Source organism: Pocillopora verrucosa, chromosome 1 (genome assembly GCF_036669915.1).
Source record: "Pocillopora verrucosa isolate sample1 chromosome 1, ASM3666991v2, whole genome shotgun sequence".
Taxonomy (NCBI): domain Eukaryota; kingdom Metazoa; phylum Cnidaria; class Anthozoa; order Scleractinia; family Pocilloporidae; genus Pocillopora; species Pocillopora verrucosa.
The window spans coordinates 18,468,702-18,490,531 of NC_089312.1; the positions used below are offsets into that span (position 1 = coordinate 18,468,702).

General features: G+C 36.8%; 3 protein-coding genes across 5 annotated transcripts; 2 read left to right on the forward strand and 1 right to left on the reverse strand.

The window, feature by feature from the left end:
- Positions 1 to 831: 831 nt before the first annotated feature.
- LOC131788783 (histamine H2 receptor-like) lies at positions 832 to 9,136 on the reverse strand. 3 transcript variants are annotated; one of them, XM_059105877.2, is made up of 3 exons: positions 8,943 to 9,136; positions 4,916 to 5,061; positions 832 to 3,295 (listed from the first exon to the last, which is right to left on the reverse strand). In XM_059105877.2, the coding sequence occupies exon 3, from the start codon at positions 3,057 to 3,059 to the stop codon at positions 2,097 to 2,099; it is 963 nt and encodes a 320-aa protein (XP_058961860.2). In that variant the 5' UTR covers positions 3,060 to 3,295; positions 4,916 to 5,061; positions 8,943 to 9,136; the 3' UTR covers positions 832 to 2,096. The 3 variants fall into 3 exon arrangements, with proteins under 3 accessions (XP_058961860.2, XP_058961859.2, XP_066018078.1); XM_059105876.2 differs by lacking the exon at positions 8,943 to 9,136 and adding an exon at positions 7,662 to 7,694; XM_066161981.1 differs by lacking the exons at positions 4,916 to 5,061; positions 8,943 to 9,136 and adding an exon at positions 3,405 to 3,531.
- Positions 9,137 to 9,544: 408 nt separating this feature from the next.
- Positions 9,545 to 11,818, forward strand: LOC131788807 (adrenocorticotropic hormone receptor-like). The gene has a single exon (XM_059105904.2). It carries the CDS (start codon positions 9,671 to 9,673, stop codon positions 10,613 to 10,615), a length of 945 nt encoding a protein of 314 aa, XP_058961887.1. The 5' UTR covers positions 9,545 to 9,670; the 3' UTR covers positions 10,616 to 11,818.
- Positions 11,819 to 12,127: 309 nt separating this feature from the next.
- LOC131788769 (coiled-coil domain-containing protein 149-like) lies at positions 12,128 to 20,900 on the forward strand. Its single transcript, XM_059105861.2, has 12 exons — positions 12,128 to 12,266; positions 14,240 to 14,356; positions 14,792 to 14,872; positions 15,519 to 15,587; positions 16,304 to 16,525; positions 17,294 to 17,356; positions 17,921 to 18,030; positions 18,258 to 18,330; positions 18,539 to 18,614; positions 19,043 to 19,193; positions 19,515 to 19,591; positions 19,943 to 20,900. The coding sequence occupies exons 1-12, from the start codon at positions 12,219 to 12,221 to the stop codon at positions 20,560 to 20,562; spliced, it is 1,707 nt and encodes a 568-aa protein (XP_058961844.2). The 5' UTR covers positions 12,128 to 12,218; the 3' UTR covers positions 20,563 to 20,900.
- The last annotated feature ends 930 nt before the right edge of the window (positions 20,901 to 21,830 follow it).

A 21,830-nucleotide genomic window follows, 5' to 3' on the forward strand; every position in this document is an offset into this window, starting at 1 on the left:
AACATCGCTTAAATTATATTTTCATCATAAAGTACAATTAATAAGCTTTCTTTTGATGTATAGTTTGCTTGGATTTTAGTAAAATTAACGCGCGTACGAATTTTTTCTCGAAGGACATCCGCGAAGGTGGGAAGTAACCTTAATCAAATTCGAGCAAGTCATATGCACACTCGCATTATCCTGTCTAATAATCTGAAGCAGACATCCGCTCTTGTATGGCGGAGAAATTACACCTTATATAAACAGATCTGTCTCTGAACTGGCGATTGAAAATTGAAATTGCTTTGAAATCTTAAACCGCACGAAAAAAATTATGCTTACCTCCAAATGGAAACCCTTCATATGGTAATCCTCAATATATTTCAATTTGTCACTTATCGTTTCAGCTGGGTGATTGCAATTTTAAATTTCGAAAAACTAAAGGCCTTTGTTTGATCAGGTTTGTATGCTACAGCTATTCCCAGCCATAAAAAATTCTTTAAATAGAATGCTTTCCCTGCCATTGTTCTTCGGATAATTTTTATTGTATTCGCGCGCAGTTTTCAGTTTACCTATCAGTTTATCGATCAAGGTCTTTTTCAATATGAAAGTCAGTTTGCACTAAAACAACTTTTAGATTTCAGCATCCATTTTTTTTTAAGAGGAGCGTATTTCATCTTTTTCTCTGCAAACCAAGTCTTGGAGCGTTTTAAAATGTCCTAGAGCATATGAAATGACGAGGATGAGGTAACTACAAATGTCTCTAAAATATAGGAGTAGATGAACTGATTTAGGAACAACGTGAAAACACACGAACACGCCATGATGCGGCTAAGATATCGATTTATTGAGTTTAAATGTAAATTACTTATTACATATACTTACATCGGTAAGAATTTTTATTCTAGAAATGCTATATACCTTCCTCACTCTCTCTTCTAAAGAAGCTCGCTTCCGAGGAAATTTTCTTTATTAGTTCAGTTTTAATTTCTTCATTGAGCAATGCATGTTTACTCCGTCAATCAAACTTGTTTTGCAATTCCTTTGATAATTTCTTTAACTCTGAAAATTATTATGAATTTTTAGATCTTGTTACAATGGTAGTATCACTTCTAAACCACTACCTTTTTTACTTATCGGACATTGTTATTCATAAAGAAATGTAGCTGCATCAAGTGCGAGCAGAACAAGCTCGGGAAATTGAATATCAAAGTAAACAAAACATAGACACATTACGAATCTGCGTAGTTAACTAATAGATATTCTCGCGTGACATCCGGCTGTTTTTTCACTCTACTATTATCACTATTACCATCATCACCATCATCATCTTTATTATTATTATTATTATTATTGTTATTATTACTATTTTAATTTTTATACTACCTTTTAGCAGGCTAAGTTCCATCTAACACTTCATCTCGGCCTGGATATTGACCATTAATAAAAGTGTTACTGTTCCCGACCAATGAGAAACAGGTGAAACCTGACACGAGTAGCGCTCGGTTACTTTTAAAATCACTCATGCTCTTATTATATACTTGTTTCTTTTTTTTTCTTCTTTTGTTTAATATTTTTTTTTTGAATAACCAGATGAGATTTCTCTGCTCATTGGCAAACCCCTCCTCCTTTGTTCCTCCATACATGTTTAAGCACTCATAATACATATTCTATCTCTATAATAGAAAACTCTTTCTTTGATGCAAGACTTTGCCTACAATGTGTTCAGTTAACTAACATTCTTCTGGCATAAAAATGAGTGTACAGATATCAGGAACATGATCTTGAAGTAATCGAAATATGTCCACTGTGTGTGCTAATATTGATAACTATAACTTGAACGACTCGAGATAATTCTGAATTGGAACACGAGCGTATTTTTGTGCATCCCACTTACCACATTTTCTGCTGTGGTTTTTGTTTTGCATGACATAAGGAGAAACTCAGGTAACTTGTCGCTGAAACGACGTCAATTTTTTTTTATTGCTCTGGCAACTTCTTCACAAAACAGTACAAAATTATAGCCTGGTGCTTCTCACTTTCTGCTTTCCAACTGACTTAGATCGCTCTCATTGCGCAACTTGAATAAATAACAATTCACTCATGTGGGTACAATTCTAAGGTGCCATCGTTGTTTCTTCTCCCCTAAATTTGGCGGGGACCATCAGTTTTGCAGTTTTTCTGACTGCATTACGAACATCTCCTAAACGCCAACAGTACACTAGCGGGTTGAGTGAGGAGTTTATGAAAACCCCCACTGCAGTCATATCATAAGCAAACCGTTTTGGAACTGATGGTCCCGTCACTGTTATAACGACCACGACGCAGAAATACGGCAAATAACACAGCATAATCAAACAATAGACCAAAAAGGTGCTGAGAGTGTGCGATTTGAATCTCGCCATGTTCATTGCCTCGCAGTTTTGATCTACAGAACATTTCATGGTCAATTCTGAGTGTATAGCGCGCGTTACAGCGCGATAAATCTGAAAATAAGAAACTATTGCAGCCATAAGGCAAAGTTGAATTATTACGATAACATTCCATTTTACTAGGTTAGGTTTGTAGAGCCACAGTGTACCAGAGTGTGCCCCGATAATCCAGATGATTACTAAAACGACGATTGCACGTTTGATTGTAATGAGTTCCTTATATCTGAGATGAAGGCGAAGAGCCAAATATCTATCAAGGCTGACAGCAGTTACAGTTAAAAGAGAAATTATACAAAGAGCGTTAGCAATCACTTCAATCGCGATTCCTGCTTCGCAGAAAACGCCTTCGTTCTTCGTGATTTTCCCAAGTATTAGCATAAGGAACAGAGGATGAACAAGCAAACCGACTCCCAGATCAGCGAGCGCCAAACCAAATAAAAGCGTGTTAGACGGAGAATGAAGCGAAGGAGTCCGTAGGATGGCAACAAGAACTAATATGTTAGCGAACGAGGCGGTGAGGGCGAATAACACAGTCAGCACACAACTGAGAATGTACCAGCCAAGCGAGAAATCTGCATAAGTAAAGTCGATGGTGATGAAATGATAACATGAGAAAGATTCATTTTTCATGGCTACCGTTCCTTCCATGGTTATACCTGCAATGTCTGTTGTTTGTGCGTTCACCTTCTCATGAATCTCCCGAATGATCTTTGTTTCAAGGGCTTAAAACTCCTTTTTTCACAATTATCCAGATGCTCCTTTTCAACTGCGACAAGCTTTTGGACAGTTGTTGTCAGTTACTCTTTCAAAAGGTGCGATTTAGCAAGGTACACTTTTCACAGCCTCGATTTTTCGTTCAGGTCGCTGGTTCACTATAGCCAAATCTAAGTAAGAAAACACTTATGTTACTTCGGAACAACTCGTAACAGAATCCTTTGACAGTGAGTTAAACAAATATCAATTTCAAGAGAAGACACCGCTAAACTAATGTACCTTATAGAAACCAACATGTATATATGAATTCACACCTATATAAGGTCACGTATGGCTGCTCCAAACTCCCAGCAGCTTGTTATTGGCTATTTGGATAAACACTACTCAGACGTGGACCGGGAACAATCACAATTTTAGCTTTACGTCCACTGTTTTTGAGTCTCCCGGTTTATTAATCACGCAAAATGATTTTCATGACTTAGAGTTCGTTTATTTCTTCAAATTATAATACTAATTGAGGTTATCTCCTGTGATCTTGAGTTGTCAAAAGAAAAAATAATAAAACTTCCAAGTTAGACCGAACATTAAAGCATATCGAGGATGTGCAGATATTAAAATCTATTATCACACTTTCTCATTAAGTATTTGGAGAGGAAATGAAATTTTATTTCGCAAACGCTCTCAAAATTGGCTTCTTAAGCCTTGAAAAATGTTGATCGTTTTTTCCGATATGCTTCTTCTTGCTGTGATAGTTTCAACCATCCTAACCAAATAGCACACGAACGATAAACTAAGCCTCAGGCGATGTTACAGGTTTGAGAATAATTCACACATTTTTTTTTTCAACCGATTCACTTGGAAGACAAAACCTTTTACATAATTAAGGTGAAAGATAATTTCGTTCATTAGGAGAAGTGCAGTTTTTTCATTGTAAGGTTGATAATCGCGGCCGATATTCAGTTTCGCACAATCTCTACCTTGGATTATCAGTAAATGTTTTGTATACGAACACGTATTTTTAAGTGCGTCATTGGACGACGTTTGAAGGTTGCAACGTGGTAATTACTTTTTTCAATCTGAATTTTAACGGCATCAATATAAAACCAGTAAATTAATTTTTATTTTCCTGTCTTAGTACACCATCATTTGCTATATTATTCCTCGAGCGATTAGGAGATTACGGTTGGGCTTGATGCAAATCACAAGATAGTACATGGGGAAAAATATTGCCAATGAACATTGTCACTTTTCTGTTTATGTCAATAAGCTTCAATCTACGTGAAAATAACATCTGTTTACGTAGGTTGCTCATTCATATTCATTTGGGAAGTTAAGCCTGAAAAAAACGACTTCTCTTTTTCTACATCATGGAAGATCTAAGTTTCCTATTTCCATTTCGTTATCAGCAATCAGTGTAAACATTAATAATGATAAGAATCATTAAAACTTCTATAATCATGTAAGTATGGTCAAATGCGTCTTACAGGGAAAAAAATTGGAAAAGTTTCCACAAACAGTTAACTTATGTTAAACTACAGAGGTAGAACACTCTCTATCCATTCCAATCCCTGTCTTCTTGTGGTATCCTACACTCAGTGCGGTTTGACCACTCTCACAAGATATCAAAATGTCAGTCAGTCTCAACTTGATCGCCTTAAAATACAAGTCACAATATTGCAGCTATCCTGAAGGAGCTTCGTCACGTTCAATTTTTCAAGATTGTTATTTACATATTCACATTTACCTTCTCTACCCCAAGCTGTAATTGTACCATTACAGTTCATTCTTACCTGTGCGTCTTTTTTTTCATTTCCTAGCAAACCATGTTTTTGGCATCTTTCATTATGGTGCTTCAAACTAACTTAAGACATGGAGTAATGTTTCCTCTGCGTGATGTGTTAGTAGCTGAGAATCGCTCTTTGGCGCGGAGACAAACCTTTAATTAATGAAATGAAAACGTTTAGTATTGACCTTTACAGGTGGCGATATTGTAGCCTTAAGCATCTATTACTAACATCCTGCGGACATATTCAAAATCCGCACTGAGCTTGGCTCAGAAAATATGTAAACTTCGTGCGCCACTAGCACGTTCGACGAAAACTGACATTGCTCTTGAATCCTGAAGTTGAAGAGTTCTTTTATAGTTTTTGCGGTCAATATACAATGCACATTTTTTTCCCGTTGTTTTTCGTTTCTCATACAAGCAGTTTGTTATAAATTTTCCTACGGAGCAATGAACGACTGACGATGAACTTATCATCTCAAGATGGCAAACGTTTACCTTTGAAAATTTTTAAGCAAAGGATAAGTTATTTCTTGCAGGATGCTATAAGCCTGTAATATTTTACGTGTTTTAGGTGAGTTAATTAACTAAAAATTTGCGTTTTCTTCCTCTTTATCAAACAACTTTTCATGCTTAAGTAGATCTACGTGAGGGTGTATCCTATTTTTTCAATTTTGTGGTTCTAATCCTCCAAAAACTTCTCCGCCCTTAACTGACATTCAGTTTAATTCTAAATTTCTCTCTTTTCGTATGTTTATATTTTGTGGTTTCCTGTAAATCAAAGGGAATTAACGTAACAAGGTCTTTTAAAATTCTCTTTACCATCCAATACCCTTACACCAATACAAAATCACGATCAAGTTAAACTCGTGTTTAAAAGGAACTGACTCTAAGTTTTACTACGAAACCTTTTCACGTAACCAGAACGTCTTTCTCCATATTATGTAATTATATACTAACTCTGACTGTCTCATGAGGAACTCACTGATTAAGTTCAATAACTACCACCCTCGTCACGTTTTGTAAAAACACCCGCTCCCCTCTCAATGTTGAGTTTTCTTCGGGCAGTCCAATTTTCTCGTTACCAACATTGACAAGGAAGTAGGAGTGACAATATTGGTTTGGCAGGTTGGAGAAAGGGTTATGAAATATTTAAAATGGAACGATGGAAAACGAAGGCGAAATTCTTTGTTTTCGTGGGCGGATACGGTTTCCGTCAAACATGTGGGATAATAAGTTATTTCAAGTTTTGAGTGAGAGACCAAGTTTTGGTTAGACCGAACTAAATTACCTTGGATATACAATATCTTCATTAAATAGTTCGCCTGATCTCCACAGCTTACCAACTTTGTATGTGCAACTTAGGGGACACAACGGAAGAAATATTAAAAAGCTCGACTTCATAATCGGATCATCGTCACTCAAGCTGTTGGTCGTAATACTCAGTCCCCGAGAGATGATTGAGCCTTTTTGAAATTCCATCAATCCCACCACCTCCGGCCGCATCAAATCAAACTGAAGCGAAATTCTTATATTGCAGGACCTAGAAAGAGCGCATGCGCCAGGAAACAACTGCGGTGAGTCCTGCGGTGAGGGCTGGAGCTCCTTCAGATTACCTACTATTAAGCGGAAATTGAGGTTGGAGAAAAAGTCAGCTTTTAGTTGACCACAAATGCCGCAAACAGAGACATGCAACCGCATGAAAAACAGTGCTGATGAAGAAGTGACCGAATTCGACTCCAGTCGCGATTAAGAAATCTTCATAGCTTTAAGACGAAATGCAAGAGTGTTTAAATAATCACCGAATTGGCCAAGCCGCACTTTAGTTCTGCGTCAGTGGGAGAGTATATGACAAGGTAATTTGGCATTATCAACTTAACTGATTACGTAAGTTGGTCACCGTTTAGAATATCAGATCAAAGCTGACGTCGTCAGAGCAGAGGGCTGATGCTCGAAACTTCAGCTATCAAACTCTTAACGGTGGCCAGTTTACGTTATCAACTATATTGTTAACATATTGTTGTAAGTTTTTAATTATTAAAAAGGCAAATTAATGATGATAATAAAGAAAGTTACGCGGGTGAAGTCCTTAGGAAGATGGCAATTAAGAGAAATAGCAAACTACTCGAGATATAGAGTAGATTTTTTTCACGGGCGATACATTCTGATTTGGCCGTTCTGTTTGTTTAAGTAAGCGATTCGTTTTCTTGAATAGAGCCAGGAGTAGGAGATCAGCTGCCTCTTGAAAATCGCCAGCATCTATTTTAGCAGACAGATATGTTCACTAGTGCTGCATACAAGGCACAGAAATGAAATGGCTGCATTACGGCGCATTTTGTTGCTCACCTGAGCTGACGGAAGTGTAACTTTTCAACATTGATAGTAACTAGAAATGCAAGTATCTTTGTTTACTCAGGTCAGTCAACTACACTTTTGTGGCGTTTTTACGTCTGACTGAACTTTTGCCCCTACGAAACCTGGTCAAGTCTTTACTTTTCTACTTGAGAGGGGACATTATTGGTATCATGGAAGCTATGTAAGTTTCTCTTCTAGTTGAAACATGACCTTGCGGTGGACTGGAACACATTGGTCTTAGCCAGGAGTGGTCTCGGAGGAAAATGCTCATTGCTGCGAGATGGCGGATAGAATAAATAGTGGAGGCGAGATTCGGGATTAGAATAGTCTATTGTGGACCCTCAAGGTCGAGAGAACTCGGTTTCAACAATTTTAACGAATATTACGGGTACACTTACCTGCTTTCAGTTAAGCCAATATTTTCACGTAAAGAGACTTTCACTACATTATATTTAGCACAGAGATGTAAAATATATATAAATGTAGATAGGATGAACAGGATGTCGCTTTCTTATCGACAGAGCGTAATTTTGCTATTGACTCTCAGTTTGAGGCCGGAATACACACTTCTGGAACGAAATATTAGATAAAAAACGAAAAACCTCAAATTCATTATTCACGGGATCTTGACAAAGATTACGACAACGATTACTAGTTGAGTGAGGGGCGGAGAAAGTTTGGTGACGGGGTTTTGACCGTAAAATAATTTTATCAAGGCCAAACTTCCTCGTTTCCTATGGCAACTGAATCTCAAGAGCTGTGCGTTACCAATTGTTAAACGTGAAACCCCGTTTCCCCTGGAAACGGAGCCAGTTTCCCGTGAAAGCAACACGATTTTAACCTCAAAAAAATCGTCCTCAAACTTCCCGCCTCGCTCAACTAAAGTCGACGTATCATCTATTATGCATGATTAGTTGTTCTAAACCTGATTTCTATTAAGAGACGGTTCCTTAAATCAAATTACAACTTTTGAATTTGTATATTTGCGATTTGATTGTATTTACACGAATGTGTGGTTTTAATTAAATTTTGCAAGGGAAACTTCCAGATGTACTTGTATCCTTTTTCATTTCCCACTGATTGTAATCAGCTTGAGGTAAAAAAAAGAAAAAAAACTCCGACTCAACAGGAAAACTGCGTGAGCAGTAGTAATAGGATAAGTTAATTTTGGCTGATGACATCGTTTTGAATGAATTTTGATCAGGATTTTCATATCTTGTGGTGTTTTGCACCTGTTTCTATAACAAGGCCCAAGGATGTTATCAACTTAATAAGCTTGACTTGAATATGTAAAGCATGAAGAGGACTTGAAAATTCTATTAGGAAGGCCTCTAACTTTTTCAGGTTGTCACAGGAGCTAAATTGTGGATATAGACAGGGCCGGAATGTAAAGTAATGGTCAACTGGCATAAACTGAAGATCATGGATCCACTTTACTGATGAAGCACAAACTGCGAGCGACTGGATGCTATCTTCAGTCAAATGGACAATAACTTACTCGGCTTTAAATTGGCAAATTACAATTTTAGAATTGGTATATGTATATAAATATATATAGACATATAGTTTAAGAGTGAAACGATCTATAATTTAAAATAGGATCAAAGTAAAACTTGTTAGATAGCAGCAATATAGTATTTTCAGCTAAAAATCATGTCTAACCCATTTTTAAACCTCACCTGTTCGAAAGCAGTCAGTGACTGTAAATGTACTAAAGTTAAAATAATTCGGGATTATAGAGATTTCCTGGTCTCAAACTGGTCAAAAGGTTGCTATCTTCTCGTTTAGATTGCAAAGGTCTTTGACTTCTTCAAACGCAATTTCAATTTAAGCTCGGCTCATCCAAAGCAAATTTTCAAATCTTTCACCATCCACTGTCGGTGATCACCATGCGCTAAAAGCTTACATATGTCTTTTCCTATAGAATACGTCGACCAATCATGGCGGTCGTTACAATCGGAATGCCCCAAGAAATTTATTTAAACCAATAGCGTTCTCTTGAAGATCTTGACTCAGAAGTTGTCTGTCTTACTAGCCCTCGTCATCAGAGATTGGTTCTATGCCATGTTTTGTTTTTTGTATACACAGGTGATGCAGTTTGACATGACATAGAAAAATATGCAAAAAAGGAAGGGAAATTCAGAAGTGCGATGGGACAATGGGATGCCATCTGATACAAAGCATTTTGAATAAACATCTGTTATCGTTGAGCAAACATCTTCTCTTCAGATCAGCTCACTCTTAATTAAAACTTATGTGATGTTTGGAATCGCTAGAGCCATCGATTTTATCTAAGGGACACGTAACATCAAAGACTTTCTTTATGCAACTCTAGCCCTCATCCTTATCAATTTTTTTGTTTAAATTCATCTTTTATTAAGTATTATCTTGTTTGAAATCGGCAATTATGGAATTTTTGCCCAATATTACCCTAAACTTGTCGGACGATGCTGTGGGAAAGATTTGCTTCAACATGAACGCAGCTTACTTCAAAATTGGCGACTTCCTGAACTGGTATATCGCAAATTGTGTCGTGGGAACTCTCTTGGCAATCGCTTCCACCTTGGAGAACTTTTGCATCCTACTAACCATTTGGAAAACATCTATTCTAAATACGCCTTCGTATGTTATACTTTTTAGCCTAGCGCTCTCAGACCTTGGGGTCGGTTTATTAAGCCAGCCACTGGCTGTCATCAACTCTGTAGCCAAAATACAAGGACGTATCGGCATGGCATGTGTTTCTGGAGCTGCTGTTGCTGCCTCGTCCACTTATTTATGCGGTGTTTCTTTGTTATGTGTCACTGCAGTGTCTATCGACCGATATCTGTCGCTTCATCTTCACCTAAGATATAAACAGTTAGTGACAAAAGTTCGCGTCCTTCTTCTTGTCGTTCTTATATGGCTGCTCGCAGCACTTGCTCTTATTGCATGGCCGTGGTATCCTTTCATTATAACCCCCATTGCGATAGCTGTTGGTTCACTCTGTATCCTCACCACATCCGGCTGCTTTTTTCGAATCTATCTTGTCTTGCGGTATCACCGCTCGAAAATGCGTCATAATATCCGATCTTCGATTGAACAGACCACGTCAAACACACAAGATTCGGCGGTGCACTTTAGGAGGTCAGTAACAGGAATGTTCTTGGTTTATATCATCCTTCTTTTCTGTTATCTACCGTACCTGTGCATAGTTTCTGTGATTGCAGTGCGAGGCACAAACACAACTAACCGGCTTTTGTTTGAATTAGCAAGAACCCTAGTCTATGCCAATTCTACCATCAATCCCTTTATATACTGTTGGCGCCTCCAGGACTTGAGAAGAGCCATCAGATTACGTTTTTCTTGCGTTTAATCAGCGGATTTTTGCTCTCTAGTCAGTAGGTATGAAAAGGAAGTATGGATTTAGATCAATTTACACGGCTATGTAAAAAATTCAGAGGACTACAGACTATATTGTACCATGTATTAACAGACTACAGAATTTGTTGTACTTTGTATTACCAGAATATATTTTTGCCTCAGTAGGTCAACTTTGAGCAATGCACAGGTTAAGGATTGATATACAAGACTTAAAGCAATTTCTAAGTTAAAACAGAATTAAAGTTTAACTTGTTAAATGAGAACAACGTAATCTCCAGCCAAAATATACATATACGCCGGAGTGATGCCTACTATTAACCGCACCTAGTCTCAAGAGTGCAAGCGCCTGTATTGAGTCACACGGACCCTTGATCACAGAGGCCTTTTTCGGTCTCAGATTTTCAGTAGAAAATCATCATTTTGCTGAGTGTGCGATAATGTTAGCCTTAGCTGGAAAAAAATCGACCATCTAAGATTTGCTGGTAAAACTTCTCTGAATAAACACCAATGCGTCGTGTTCGTCGGTTTTGAATGCTTTCTTAATTCACAGGATGGTATTGGATGTTTGACCTATGAGAGAATCTTGATAAGTATCCCAGTTTAGTGCTTTATTAGTTCTGGAATGTCGAAAGGACCTCTCTTCCCATCGTAACTACTGTCTGTGTATGCAGCTAAACCTGAGCAAACTTGATTTTCATTCTCACGAGATATTTTCATTCGAAATATTTTTAACAGAGTACGTTGTCCAGAAGTTCATGTCTCACTGTAGTCAGTTGGTAAATATTTTCAGTCTTGACCTATTTGACCTGATAATAGTATTGGTTTTTTTTACGGGACTTTATAGAATTAGTGATTAAGTGACATAGTTTGATGTCTTTTTGCTATTCGTATTAAAGCCATGCCAAATCAATGTTTTTGCAGCTGCATAGAGCATTAATACCTTTATTGTTGCTTTTATAGTTTCACAACTTGTTGCGTGTTGTTCCAGAAGTGTGACTTGTATACCAAGTAGTTTCCAGTTTACTAATGAAAAAAGGTGTTACAATTGGTTGGTCTGTCAGTCTCCGAGAACGCACTGTTTGCACTTATTGTAAATTGCCATGACACAATTTCCTTTTAACTGTATTTCTGTGAACTCTCTATAGTTTATCTTTGATATTTTTGACAAAATTAAACCTCATAGCTTTTATGATGCTCACGTTAGTTTGTTTTGGCCAAGCAACGTACGAACGACAATGGAATTTTGACGAGAAAAATATTTTGACAACGTTTACTAGGTCAAAGGAAATTATGCTAACCATGAAACTACTTGACAGGGGGACAATTGTTTAACTCTTTCAGTTCATTTATTCTACTTCACAGATAACCGCAGAAAATTGATAAAAATCCCGTCTATCGTTACCCAATTGGGATTCTACAACCCGGCGTTTACAGGGGTCTGAGTACTAGGGCTCAGTCTCTCGTCAGCTGTGCATACAAACAAATTGCCACGCACAAGGAGTGAGGGAGGGCTACTGATCAACCTGTGTTTTGCTGAGATTTCAAGTGTTTTTCCTGTACTTGTTCCCATTTGAACATCAGTTGGCTCTAATGGAATGACTCTAGCGAGGAGTGAGAGAGAGTGGACCATTCTAGTAAACGAAGTAAGTGATTTTCAGAGCAAATCAGCTGATCTATGAAAATATCAGTTAGCAACGTATCGTTCGGCATAATAACGTAGTTTTTATTTTTTACTTCTTCTGTTGTAAGAAACAGAGAAACATAACCTCTTTACCTGAGGTACCTATTCATACGTTTCATTTGCTTAAATTTTTAGTGTAGTAAGTCAATTCCTCCGTAAAGATCATGAATTTGCTGGAGGGGCCACAAGAATTACCATCTTCTCAAATAATTTATGAATGCTACAACAATCGATCGACTCCATGTTGTTGAGCGAACACATTTTTCTTTGTCACGTTTTATATTTGGAAAGCTCATAGGTGTACAGAGTCTTAAAGAAACAAGCATGTTTTTTTTAACTACTATGCGCCTCGTTACTCGTTATTTACATTTGTTTTGATTCAGGATGTGAAAGACAATTTAATTGTTTGTATCTACAGCTGTCTATGGTTAAAAAATTTTGTAGAATACAAACTATAGTTTGTGAAATTTATAAACTTACTTTTGCTGCAAGGGTGTTCCAGTTTTTATCTACACCCTGTTGAATATAATACATGAAGAAATCCAAACCTCTAATGTGAGGTCAATTTTACCTTCAAAAACTAAATCAGGAGTGTTACTGTTGTTGCTAATTTACTTTTATTTGGTGCCTATGAAAAAACTGCTTAAAAGCTTCAAATTTTAACTTTACAAAGAAACAATCTAAACTCCCTATAGAAAACCCATCATTCTGATGAAAGAGGGTTGCATGTAAAGTAGAATCCACCCTGATCCCTTCATACAATACTCTTCAAAAGAAAGTTGGCAGTCTGTACTCAAAACTTGATCCTCAAGTTTCGAGTTGAGTATCGAGAATCAAGGATCAAGAAATGAAAATATCTTGATTATATCATAGAAAATATCATTGAGTATTGAGAATTGAGAATCGAGGAGCAAGATGTGCCAAGAACTTTTTGAGACTTAACTCAATTGGCAGTTTTGAGGAAATAATTCAGTTCTCACACTCAGTTTAATGTAAAACAGTAAACTGCTCTGTAGTTATTGCTTTTAGTTTCATTTGTTTTCAAACCATCATTTTGTCTAGCAATATACTGTCAGTCTTTTAAAAAAGATGATTGTTTTAAATTCTTTATGACATGTTACACATAAACAAAAGCCTTTGTCATACCTGTGGCCATTTCAAAGGGTGTCTACTTTAAGAGCTTTATCTGTGCATACTTCACATGCAGGTGCATATCTCTTATTAATAAAGGGACATTTAAACCTGTACAGTTGATTTCTGGTAACAAGAATCCTCACTAACTTGACTGTGACTTACATGTAACTCAAACCAAAGTTGATCTTCCTTAGTTTTCTGTCATAAATTGATGTTGATTAAAACCCTTGATACATGTAGTTCAGTCCTTTGATAACTCAAACCTCTCACTAACTGACAGGAACTCTTATTCCCCTTTAGATTTTATTCTTCACAAATTTATCCTCATTTAGTAACTAGAACATGTTTACAGTCAGTGATAAGCCAAAATACAGGTAAAAACAAAGTACATCATGGGCCAAAACTTTGGACCTATTTTGATCCATTGCACTAAACAGCCTGACAGTCTAGTTAAGTTTTGTTAATCTAACTTCCAACTTGATTTAACTTGTGTTTTTGTAAAACTGGTAAAATGCTGATACAGGTATATTGCATCTCCACTAATGGTTACTCCATACTGTTGAGCACTGCCTGAGCAGAAATAAAGTAACATTTCCCCCTTTTTAGGAAATGTTTTCCCTCAGTTCCCCAGTATTGTTTCAAACTCCCAAAAAACTCAAACCTTGTTCAATACCTCTGAGTTATCAGTAGTTGAATATACTGAGAGGTGCAGAACATTGTGTTTTAACATGAAGTATAACATCTTTATTATACTAATGGTACAGCTCATTATTGATTGATTTCTTCTTTTTTTAATGTCAGTTTAACATTTGTAAGAAGAAGTTGAATAGTAAAAGGGAGGCTTTAAAGATCCTAACAAGTGACTTAGAACTTTGTCAGAGGGAAAGGGACATTTACAAAACAAAGATCAAGCAACTGGTAAGATGTATGTGGGGTCAAAAGTCTTACAAATTATTCTGTACATAGCAGTCCTATGTGATTGCTAACTTCTTCAAAAGTGTCTCAGGAAATCTACCTTGTGAAATTGAATGTAACAGATAAGTTGTTTACAGAATGTGCACAGATCATTAAAGTAACAATAAAACTAATAATAACAATTACTTTATTTTTTGTTACAAAAATGGATTAGCTGGTACAACAAAGTAAAAGCTAATAACTACAAAGTTGTGTTGCAATAATTGATTAATATCCAAATGATATGATAGATTTGAATATGGAAAGCTATTATAAAGAATTTTCTTAGAAAGTCTAGGTTACTGTCAAGTGTTTAGTTACAAGTACAAGATGTGATCCTATTTTGTTTTGTTTTTGTTTTTGTATTGGTATTTGATATTCCTCTTCGTAATTGCCTAGCTCAAAGAGGTTGAGGATTACAAACGCAAGGAGAAAGAGGAACAAGCTCAGAAATCGAATCAGTCAACACCAGTTAAGAAAGTAAGGGAATTCTCTACTGTGTTATTGATCTCAACACACCATGGATCAGATCAAAAATTATATCACATCCTACATTGTACCATTATCATTCTGTGTGAGCTGATCATACTGTTTAAATAATTTTTTTCAAAATAATCACCACACTTTTTTTGAAAATTTATTTTAAAGTTTCCAAGCAAAAATAAAATAAAACAGAATGTAGTTTCTCTGATAATCAACTATCCTACTCTTACCAGGTTTAATATTTTCTAATCACAGTACAGTCTACATGAAGGTCACACAGTTAAAGTGGTTTATACATTGCACTAACTTGTTTGAATTTTTTGTTTAAAAAAATTCAAACAAGTTAGTTGCAGAACTTTAAAATTTTTATAAATCAGTGCTGTTTTATATGGTCCCTTTCTCTTGTTCACATGTACATCATTACAATCTGAAACAGAACTGAGAAAAAATGGTGAAAACTGTATTGTACATTTTATGACTCTTCTTTAACTATATCACCAGGTGGACTATTACTACAGCTTTGGTATCATTGTTTGAAGTTAAAACCTCAACTCATAGCATACAGTAGCAACCTCTTCTCTATACAAGTTATATGTACATGTATGTATGTGATCCTGACTCCTATCATTTCAATTTTTTGTAGAGACTGTCTTTCTCTGGTCAAAGTGTTTGGGAGCAAGAACTTAGACATGTGCGAGAAAGAAAACAGAAGGTTCGCTTGATATCTTTTTCTCATCACTGTAATATGCAAAAGGAAAAACTCATTTCCATGGAAATGTACATTCAGGGCCTGAAATTGTGCCTAATACAGGCACCAATGCGACTAAATTTTTCACTTTGGCAACCAAATCCTGAAAATTAGTTGCCAAATTGGCAACTGGAATGCTTCATCATAACCTTACATGGAGATATAGTAAATTAAAAAGATTTTCAAAGATAAATCTGTGGCAAACTTCTTTATTAAGTTTGTTTCCAAAACGCAGCACATGCATATCGATCAATAACTAGATGCCATCTTGGATTTAGGTGAGCTTCAACATTGTATTTCATCACTTTGTAGCATGTTAAAGATCTTTTTCCTAACTTAATTTTAGAGGGTCTAATAAGTATCTAGAAATGGTGACCAACTTTTTTAAAATTGGCTATCACTTTGAAAAATGTAGGAGCCAAATGGCTATCAAAAAAGATTAATTTCATGCCCTGACATTGCACATGTAATTGCTTGGACTCAAAGTATCTCTTCAGAATTACCCCCCCCCCCCCTTGTTTGTGTTACATATATGGTAAGAAGATGAAAACTAAATTTTATGTAGGGGGTATTAGTCATTTCATTTGATATCAGTCAATATACAAGACTGTGAGTTGCTTTGTGTAAGGTACTTACATACATGTTTTTAGCATTGAGTTCAATTTTCTTTGTTGTGGCAGACACTATCTCAGCTGTTGTGTGAATCACGTGGAGAGAATAAAGCTCTGAAGAAGGATTTTGCAGATTTGCGTCAACTTTACAATGATGCACAGGAAGACATCCAGCTCCTGCGGGAAACTCTAGCTAACCAAAGAAAGTCCAATAACAATATCAAGGATTGCAAAGATGGGATGGATCCACGCCAGGATCTCATTTGTCAACTGGAGAAGAGTCAAGAAAAGGTCAGATGAGTATATTTGACTGTAAACTTATTTTTACTATTTATGTCAGGGAGATATGTTGGAGAAAGAGGTCCAGATGCACAAGATGACAAATCAATGTGAAATGCTTTGTGGACAAGCTGTTGCAATAATTTGCATCCAGTAAGACAGGAACTCACAGAAGCATATTGTGGAGACCTATTGCTGCACCACTAAAGTTAAGCATTAAAATGCTCGGTGTGCTGAAGTCTGGATCTTATGATTACCTTACAAGCCCTAGCCAGTGTATTGTGTCATAATTATATTGGGCAAGACACTTTGCTTTCCTTACTGCCAACAGCCTCTCTTTACTATGAGGTATAAATTGGGTTGAAGAGGGAAGTAGTAGCAATAGTCTGAAGAGATCCATCTAATCTATTGTGACCATAAGAGTCAGTCCTAGATGAAGAATTATCTTAAGCTTGCTTAAAATGGCAGATCAGTCATAGCAATAGGCTTCTCATGGCTAATCTAGACTATGTGTTACAATTATTCCCTTTATTACACCCATTTTGAAATCGCTGGTGGTCCCTCTAATGGGACCACCACATGTATGATTTCAGCCTAAATTGCACTTCACTCAGTTCAATTACCATTATTAATTGGCTGTTGTTCTTATTGTCATTTGTAGCTTTCTTTCATTTTTATACAGTCATATATAAGAAGCTACAGGTATCTACCATGTGAAGTAAGATGTATTGATTTATACTTTTATTTTATACTTTAAACATGGTAACCATGAATATGTAGATAATGGAACTGGAAAGAGACAAACTTGCTACCAGTGATGAGAAAGCTGAAGTTGCAACAGAGGTAAGTGTAATTAGATTTTTTTGACAATAATATACATGTACATGTAAATATAGAATATTTTGAAAATTTTCAAAGGACTGTATTACTCTTAAGAGTCTTAAATAGGACTTGTAGAATTAATTTAGACTGTCTGAAAATATTTTTTGCAGCAGGAGAGACTTAAGTGTTGCATGCATATGGACTGTATGTTACATTAAAATGTTTGTGATGTTTTCAAAATAATTTTTTTATGTTGTGTCCTTGCATTTAATAAGCTTGGATTAGAAGAATTTCACTCTCTTCTATCCTGTCCATCCTTTTCTTACTAGGCATCAGTCCAGCCAAATTTAAAATTTTTGATAAAGAGGTTAATTTTCAAAAGAAACAGTGGTGCTACATTGGCATGGGGTGTTATACAATAACTTGGTTTGATAATGTAAATTGGCCACTCTATAGAGTAGTACTCTTTAATGTAGCCAATTTACATTTATTCATCAACTCTGTTTACTTGATAAAACCAAATTACCTTGAACATTTCAACATTGCTCTTCCAAAATTACAGTTTGAATTTTTTTCTTCTTTTAGCGAGACCATTTTAAGGACAAGTCAGAGAGGCTCAATACACAACTGAACTTTATCCTTGGTGCTGATGACAGACGACTGGTTGACATTGACTCAGTTCTCATGGAAAACAGGTCAGTTCAAGGTGATTTAGGGCCACACAATGTACAAGTACCTCTACCTGTATGTTTTTGCAATCAGTCTTCCCCTCACTTTTAAAATAGGGATTTTGTTAAGTCCTTTATTTTTTCTTATAGTAATGATATTATGAATCATTGAACATTATATTTTTCCTCGTGATGTACATGAACTTTCACAACTAATAGAAATACAATGACTGTTTTGTGTCAAAATTTGGAAGGTATTTAAAGGAACAAATAAAGCAGCTGAAGGAAGAGAAAAACATGGCTGTGTCTGCTTTGAACAGATACAAGGTGAGAGTTGTGAATAGTTGGAATATTCATTGTTAGAAATTGTTAAACAAGGTTAAGATGCATGATATGTTTGTGTTAAAAATGACATTGTATAATTTATTTCTATTTACTCATACTTGTATAGTCTAGTTATTTAAATATTTTAGAAAGTGCAGTGTACATATATGCTTAAAATAATTCAAGTTCACCATATTTTTCCCTCTCTCAGAACACTTTTGAAAAGCGAAAGAACAAGATAATGCAGGCCCAGATCCAAGGGTCCTACACAAACACAGCCAAACATGGTAAAAAGAAAACAGCAGAAATTATATAATTATTATACTTTTGTGTGTTGATTAACTTTCAGCTTAACAATATGAACCTCAGCTATGCTGGCAATATTGTTGAGGGGAGAGGGGACATTAATCTCTGTATTCAGTCTTCAAATGTACACAAACAGTACATGACTGTGAAAAAGGATGTAGACTTTTGGATGTGTTTTTAAGATGTGTATGAGGACCTTTTGACATGGATTATACCTTCAAAATGACTATTGTCAGGTCAGTTCTGGGGTCAAGTGATGTACATATACATATTGGTAAATTCTTTGAGGAGTGAAATAAAGTTTGCATTGATGAATTGATCAAGAGTCATTCTTTTTTACGTAAATACACGAGATTATAATCTCTCAACAAGTATTATTGGACTGACGATCTTTTTTTCTTTTTCGTAGCTGTGCCTTCACTCCTCTCTGATCTTGTGGGACATCTCAGCTCTAGTACATCAGTATCCACAGTAGCAGACTTGCAGTTTTTGGCCAACTCTTTATCTGAGACACTTTCTGAAAAGGACACTGCCTTGCAACACCTCAGAAGTGCTAACAAGTGAGATTATGGTAGTTAATCTTTAGTAGGCGAACCATCTCTAATTTTGATGGCGATCCAGAAGTTATTTCCAGAGAAATTGAACATAATGCAAATCATACTTCAAATTTGTAGCTTTTGAACACCCTCAGGCGAGAAACATTTTCAGAGGAGTTTGAACGAATGTCTAAGCTCTGTGCGATTTGCGTGGTTGAATGAATTGTTGCTGAAACATTCTGCTAACGTAACGTTTCCCTGGGTTTGCCAGGGTGTTAGAGTACTAGTTATGATGCTTATCCAACTGTATGCTAGGACTCTAACTATTATCCATATCATGTGTAGGATTTTAGGCCACAGAGTTGCAGAACTTGAAAAGAAACTCAAGACGCTGGAGGTGTCAGGACTGTGGTCGTTACAAGGTTTGTCTCAGAAAGTGAACCATGTAATTGAGTTGTGTTTGTGGGCAAGACATACAAGGTGCCTCTCATCACCAGGAATTATAAATGATTACCCGTGAGCTGTTGGGGAAACCTGACGAAATGGGCTTAATTACAATGAAAGAGCATCACATCCAGTAGGGGTGGTAGGTCTGTTCATCTTTTGATCATGTATAGCCATTATGACAACTACGCAAGTCACCTTGATATACAGACTTTGCTTTTACCTTCCTAGACACTGTTTTCTCTGAATTTTTTTACTTTTTTTATTTCGTTTGGTTCCTTTCCAATGGAGTTCGTCCCGTTGACTTATGAGAGATTTCTTTTCCCCAGGTCACCGAGGATATGGCTCAACAGAAGCAGATAAGCTCAGCTGTAATAGAATTCAGTCGCTAATCCCTGACGAAGAACGTCGTTCAAATGGTCACAACAATCAACATGATGACCTGGAGGACGCCGGGAAGGTGAGCGAGCCGGACTCCCCTTCATCCCCAAGATGGGATCCCCGGCCACGGAGTCCAATTCTGGATTTACGCCCTTTTCAAAGTGACGTCGAAGAGGGGATGCTAGTTAATGTGGCAGGGAGTCCTGGTGACGGGCTGGAAGGAATAGACTATTTAGAGTTTGTCGAGGAAGAAGACGATGATGGTGATGAGGAAGTAGAAGATTTTCAACCTGAGGAACTCTCTTGCGAGGAACTGCCAGAATCTGAACAGCATGAAGATAAAGGTTGTAGAGAAGATGAGCTGAGGGACAGTGAAAGTTCCAATAACATGCTTGGCGAGCCGCACTGCATTAATAATATGGAAATATCCCACGAAGGGGATGATTCCGTGAGATCGCTTTCCCTAGAATCGAACAATCACAGAAGTCAAAGACAGAACGAGGACAGCGATCCGGATCAGAAATCTGTATCAGATGCTGAGCTGGCTAACTTATTGAAAACACTCTGATGAGGGGTAGTTACAGCCTCAGACATAGATGTTCAAATGACGTTACTTAGACTCTTAGCCACGTAAAGGTTACGTCAGTATGCGTACATAGCATCAATCGTATTTAAATGTTGCTGCTTATGATGAAATCATGCAGCAGGAAATTTTCTCCAAAGAGTTCCAATGAGACGAAAATTACCATATCTTTTATTTATGTTCAAACTAATATTTGGGACACCTTGGTGTTGTTAGCAAGGCTCCTTCTTCCTTTGTCGCGTCATACGTACATGATACCTCTTTTATCAGCTTAATATATTAAACTTACTTTCGGGAACATGCTTTCTGGTAACTTATTCACCTACAATGGTTCTTTTCAATTGCAACTGGATCAGCGCTGTAAGAAGTCTGCTCGGCAGCTGCCGAGTGGTATCGTTACGCAACGCTCTCAGTTCAATTGTTTTATCCCCCTCGTCGCATGGTTTCTCCTTTAAGTTCATTTCTGACGGGTAAGATGCGCGACTTCTCCTAGAGGCGATCTTTTTTTGTAATGAAAGGTTTCCCTCTAAAGCAAGGCAATAATCTCTCGTATAAGACGGCTGAAATATCATGCTATAACTCCGAAGTTTCTCTTCCGATCCACTTTCGTAGCTTCGTAACCGTTATTTGGTCTCGCCACGCAACAGACCCAGTCTCCTCTATAAGGGTGCTCGCAAATTTTCAAATTTTGTTGCGACATCCAAGGCTCGCATTTGATTGGCTATCTGTGAGTTTTTTGATTATCGACCAATCAGAATGTCTGATTTGTTTCTTTCTTTGCACTGAATTAACCCTCTTCTGCACTGAATTAACTCTCTTCTGCACTGAATTACCTGAAAACTGCATTTATCTTAACCAATCAGAACTAAGTAATTTTTCCATGTATATTATTAGCTGAGAAAAAGATGCGATTTAAGGCAAAAAATGGTACGATTCGTGAATAAATCACGCCACTGAGAGCAAATCAGATTACAAGGATCATCAGTGATTTCAAAATGGATATAGTGTGAATAAATCACAATTAATATTAAAAATAACTTTTTCACTTCTGAAGTCTGAAAGATAATTACGGCGAATGCTCCTGACTTGGAAACTTAGTAAACGTTGAACCTATTCCTTGTCTGTCCCGAGTAAGTATTTATTTGTTAAAAAGATCTGATGAACATGATGGAAATTCTCCCTACCTCGAAAGTCCGAAAAAACCTTACGTGTTTCCGCGCAGTATCTGCAATTTCCCGCGTTTTCGTGCGTTG

Bases quoted from the DNA above. Each gene is read 5' to 3' on its own strand.
- LOC131788783 (XM_059105877.2), bottom strand. From the start codon at position 3,059: ATGGAAGGAACGGTAGCCATGAAAAATGAATCTTTCTCATGTTATCAT.
- LOC131788807 (XM_059105904.2), top strand. From the start codon at position 9,671: ATGGAATTTTTGCCCAATATTACCCTAAACTTGTCGGACGATGCTGTG.
- LOC131788769 (XM_059105861.2), top strand. From the start codon at position 12,219: ATGACTCTAGCGAGGAGTGAGAGAGAGTGGACCATTCTAGTAAACGAA. The intron at 12,267-14,239 runs GTAAGTGATTTT...TTTTAATGTCAG, and splicing joins GGACCATTCTAGTAAACGAA to TTTAACATTTGTAAGAAGAA. The intron at 14,357-14,791 runs GTAAGATGTATG...GTAATTGCCTAG, and splicing joins AAACAAAGATCAAGCAACTG to CTCAAAGAGGTTGAGGATTA.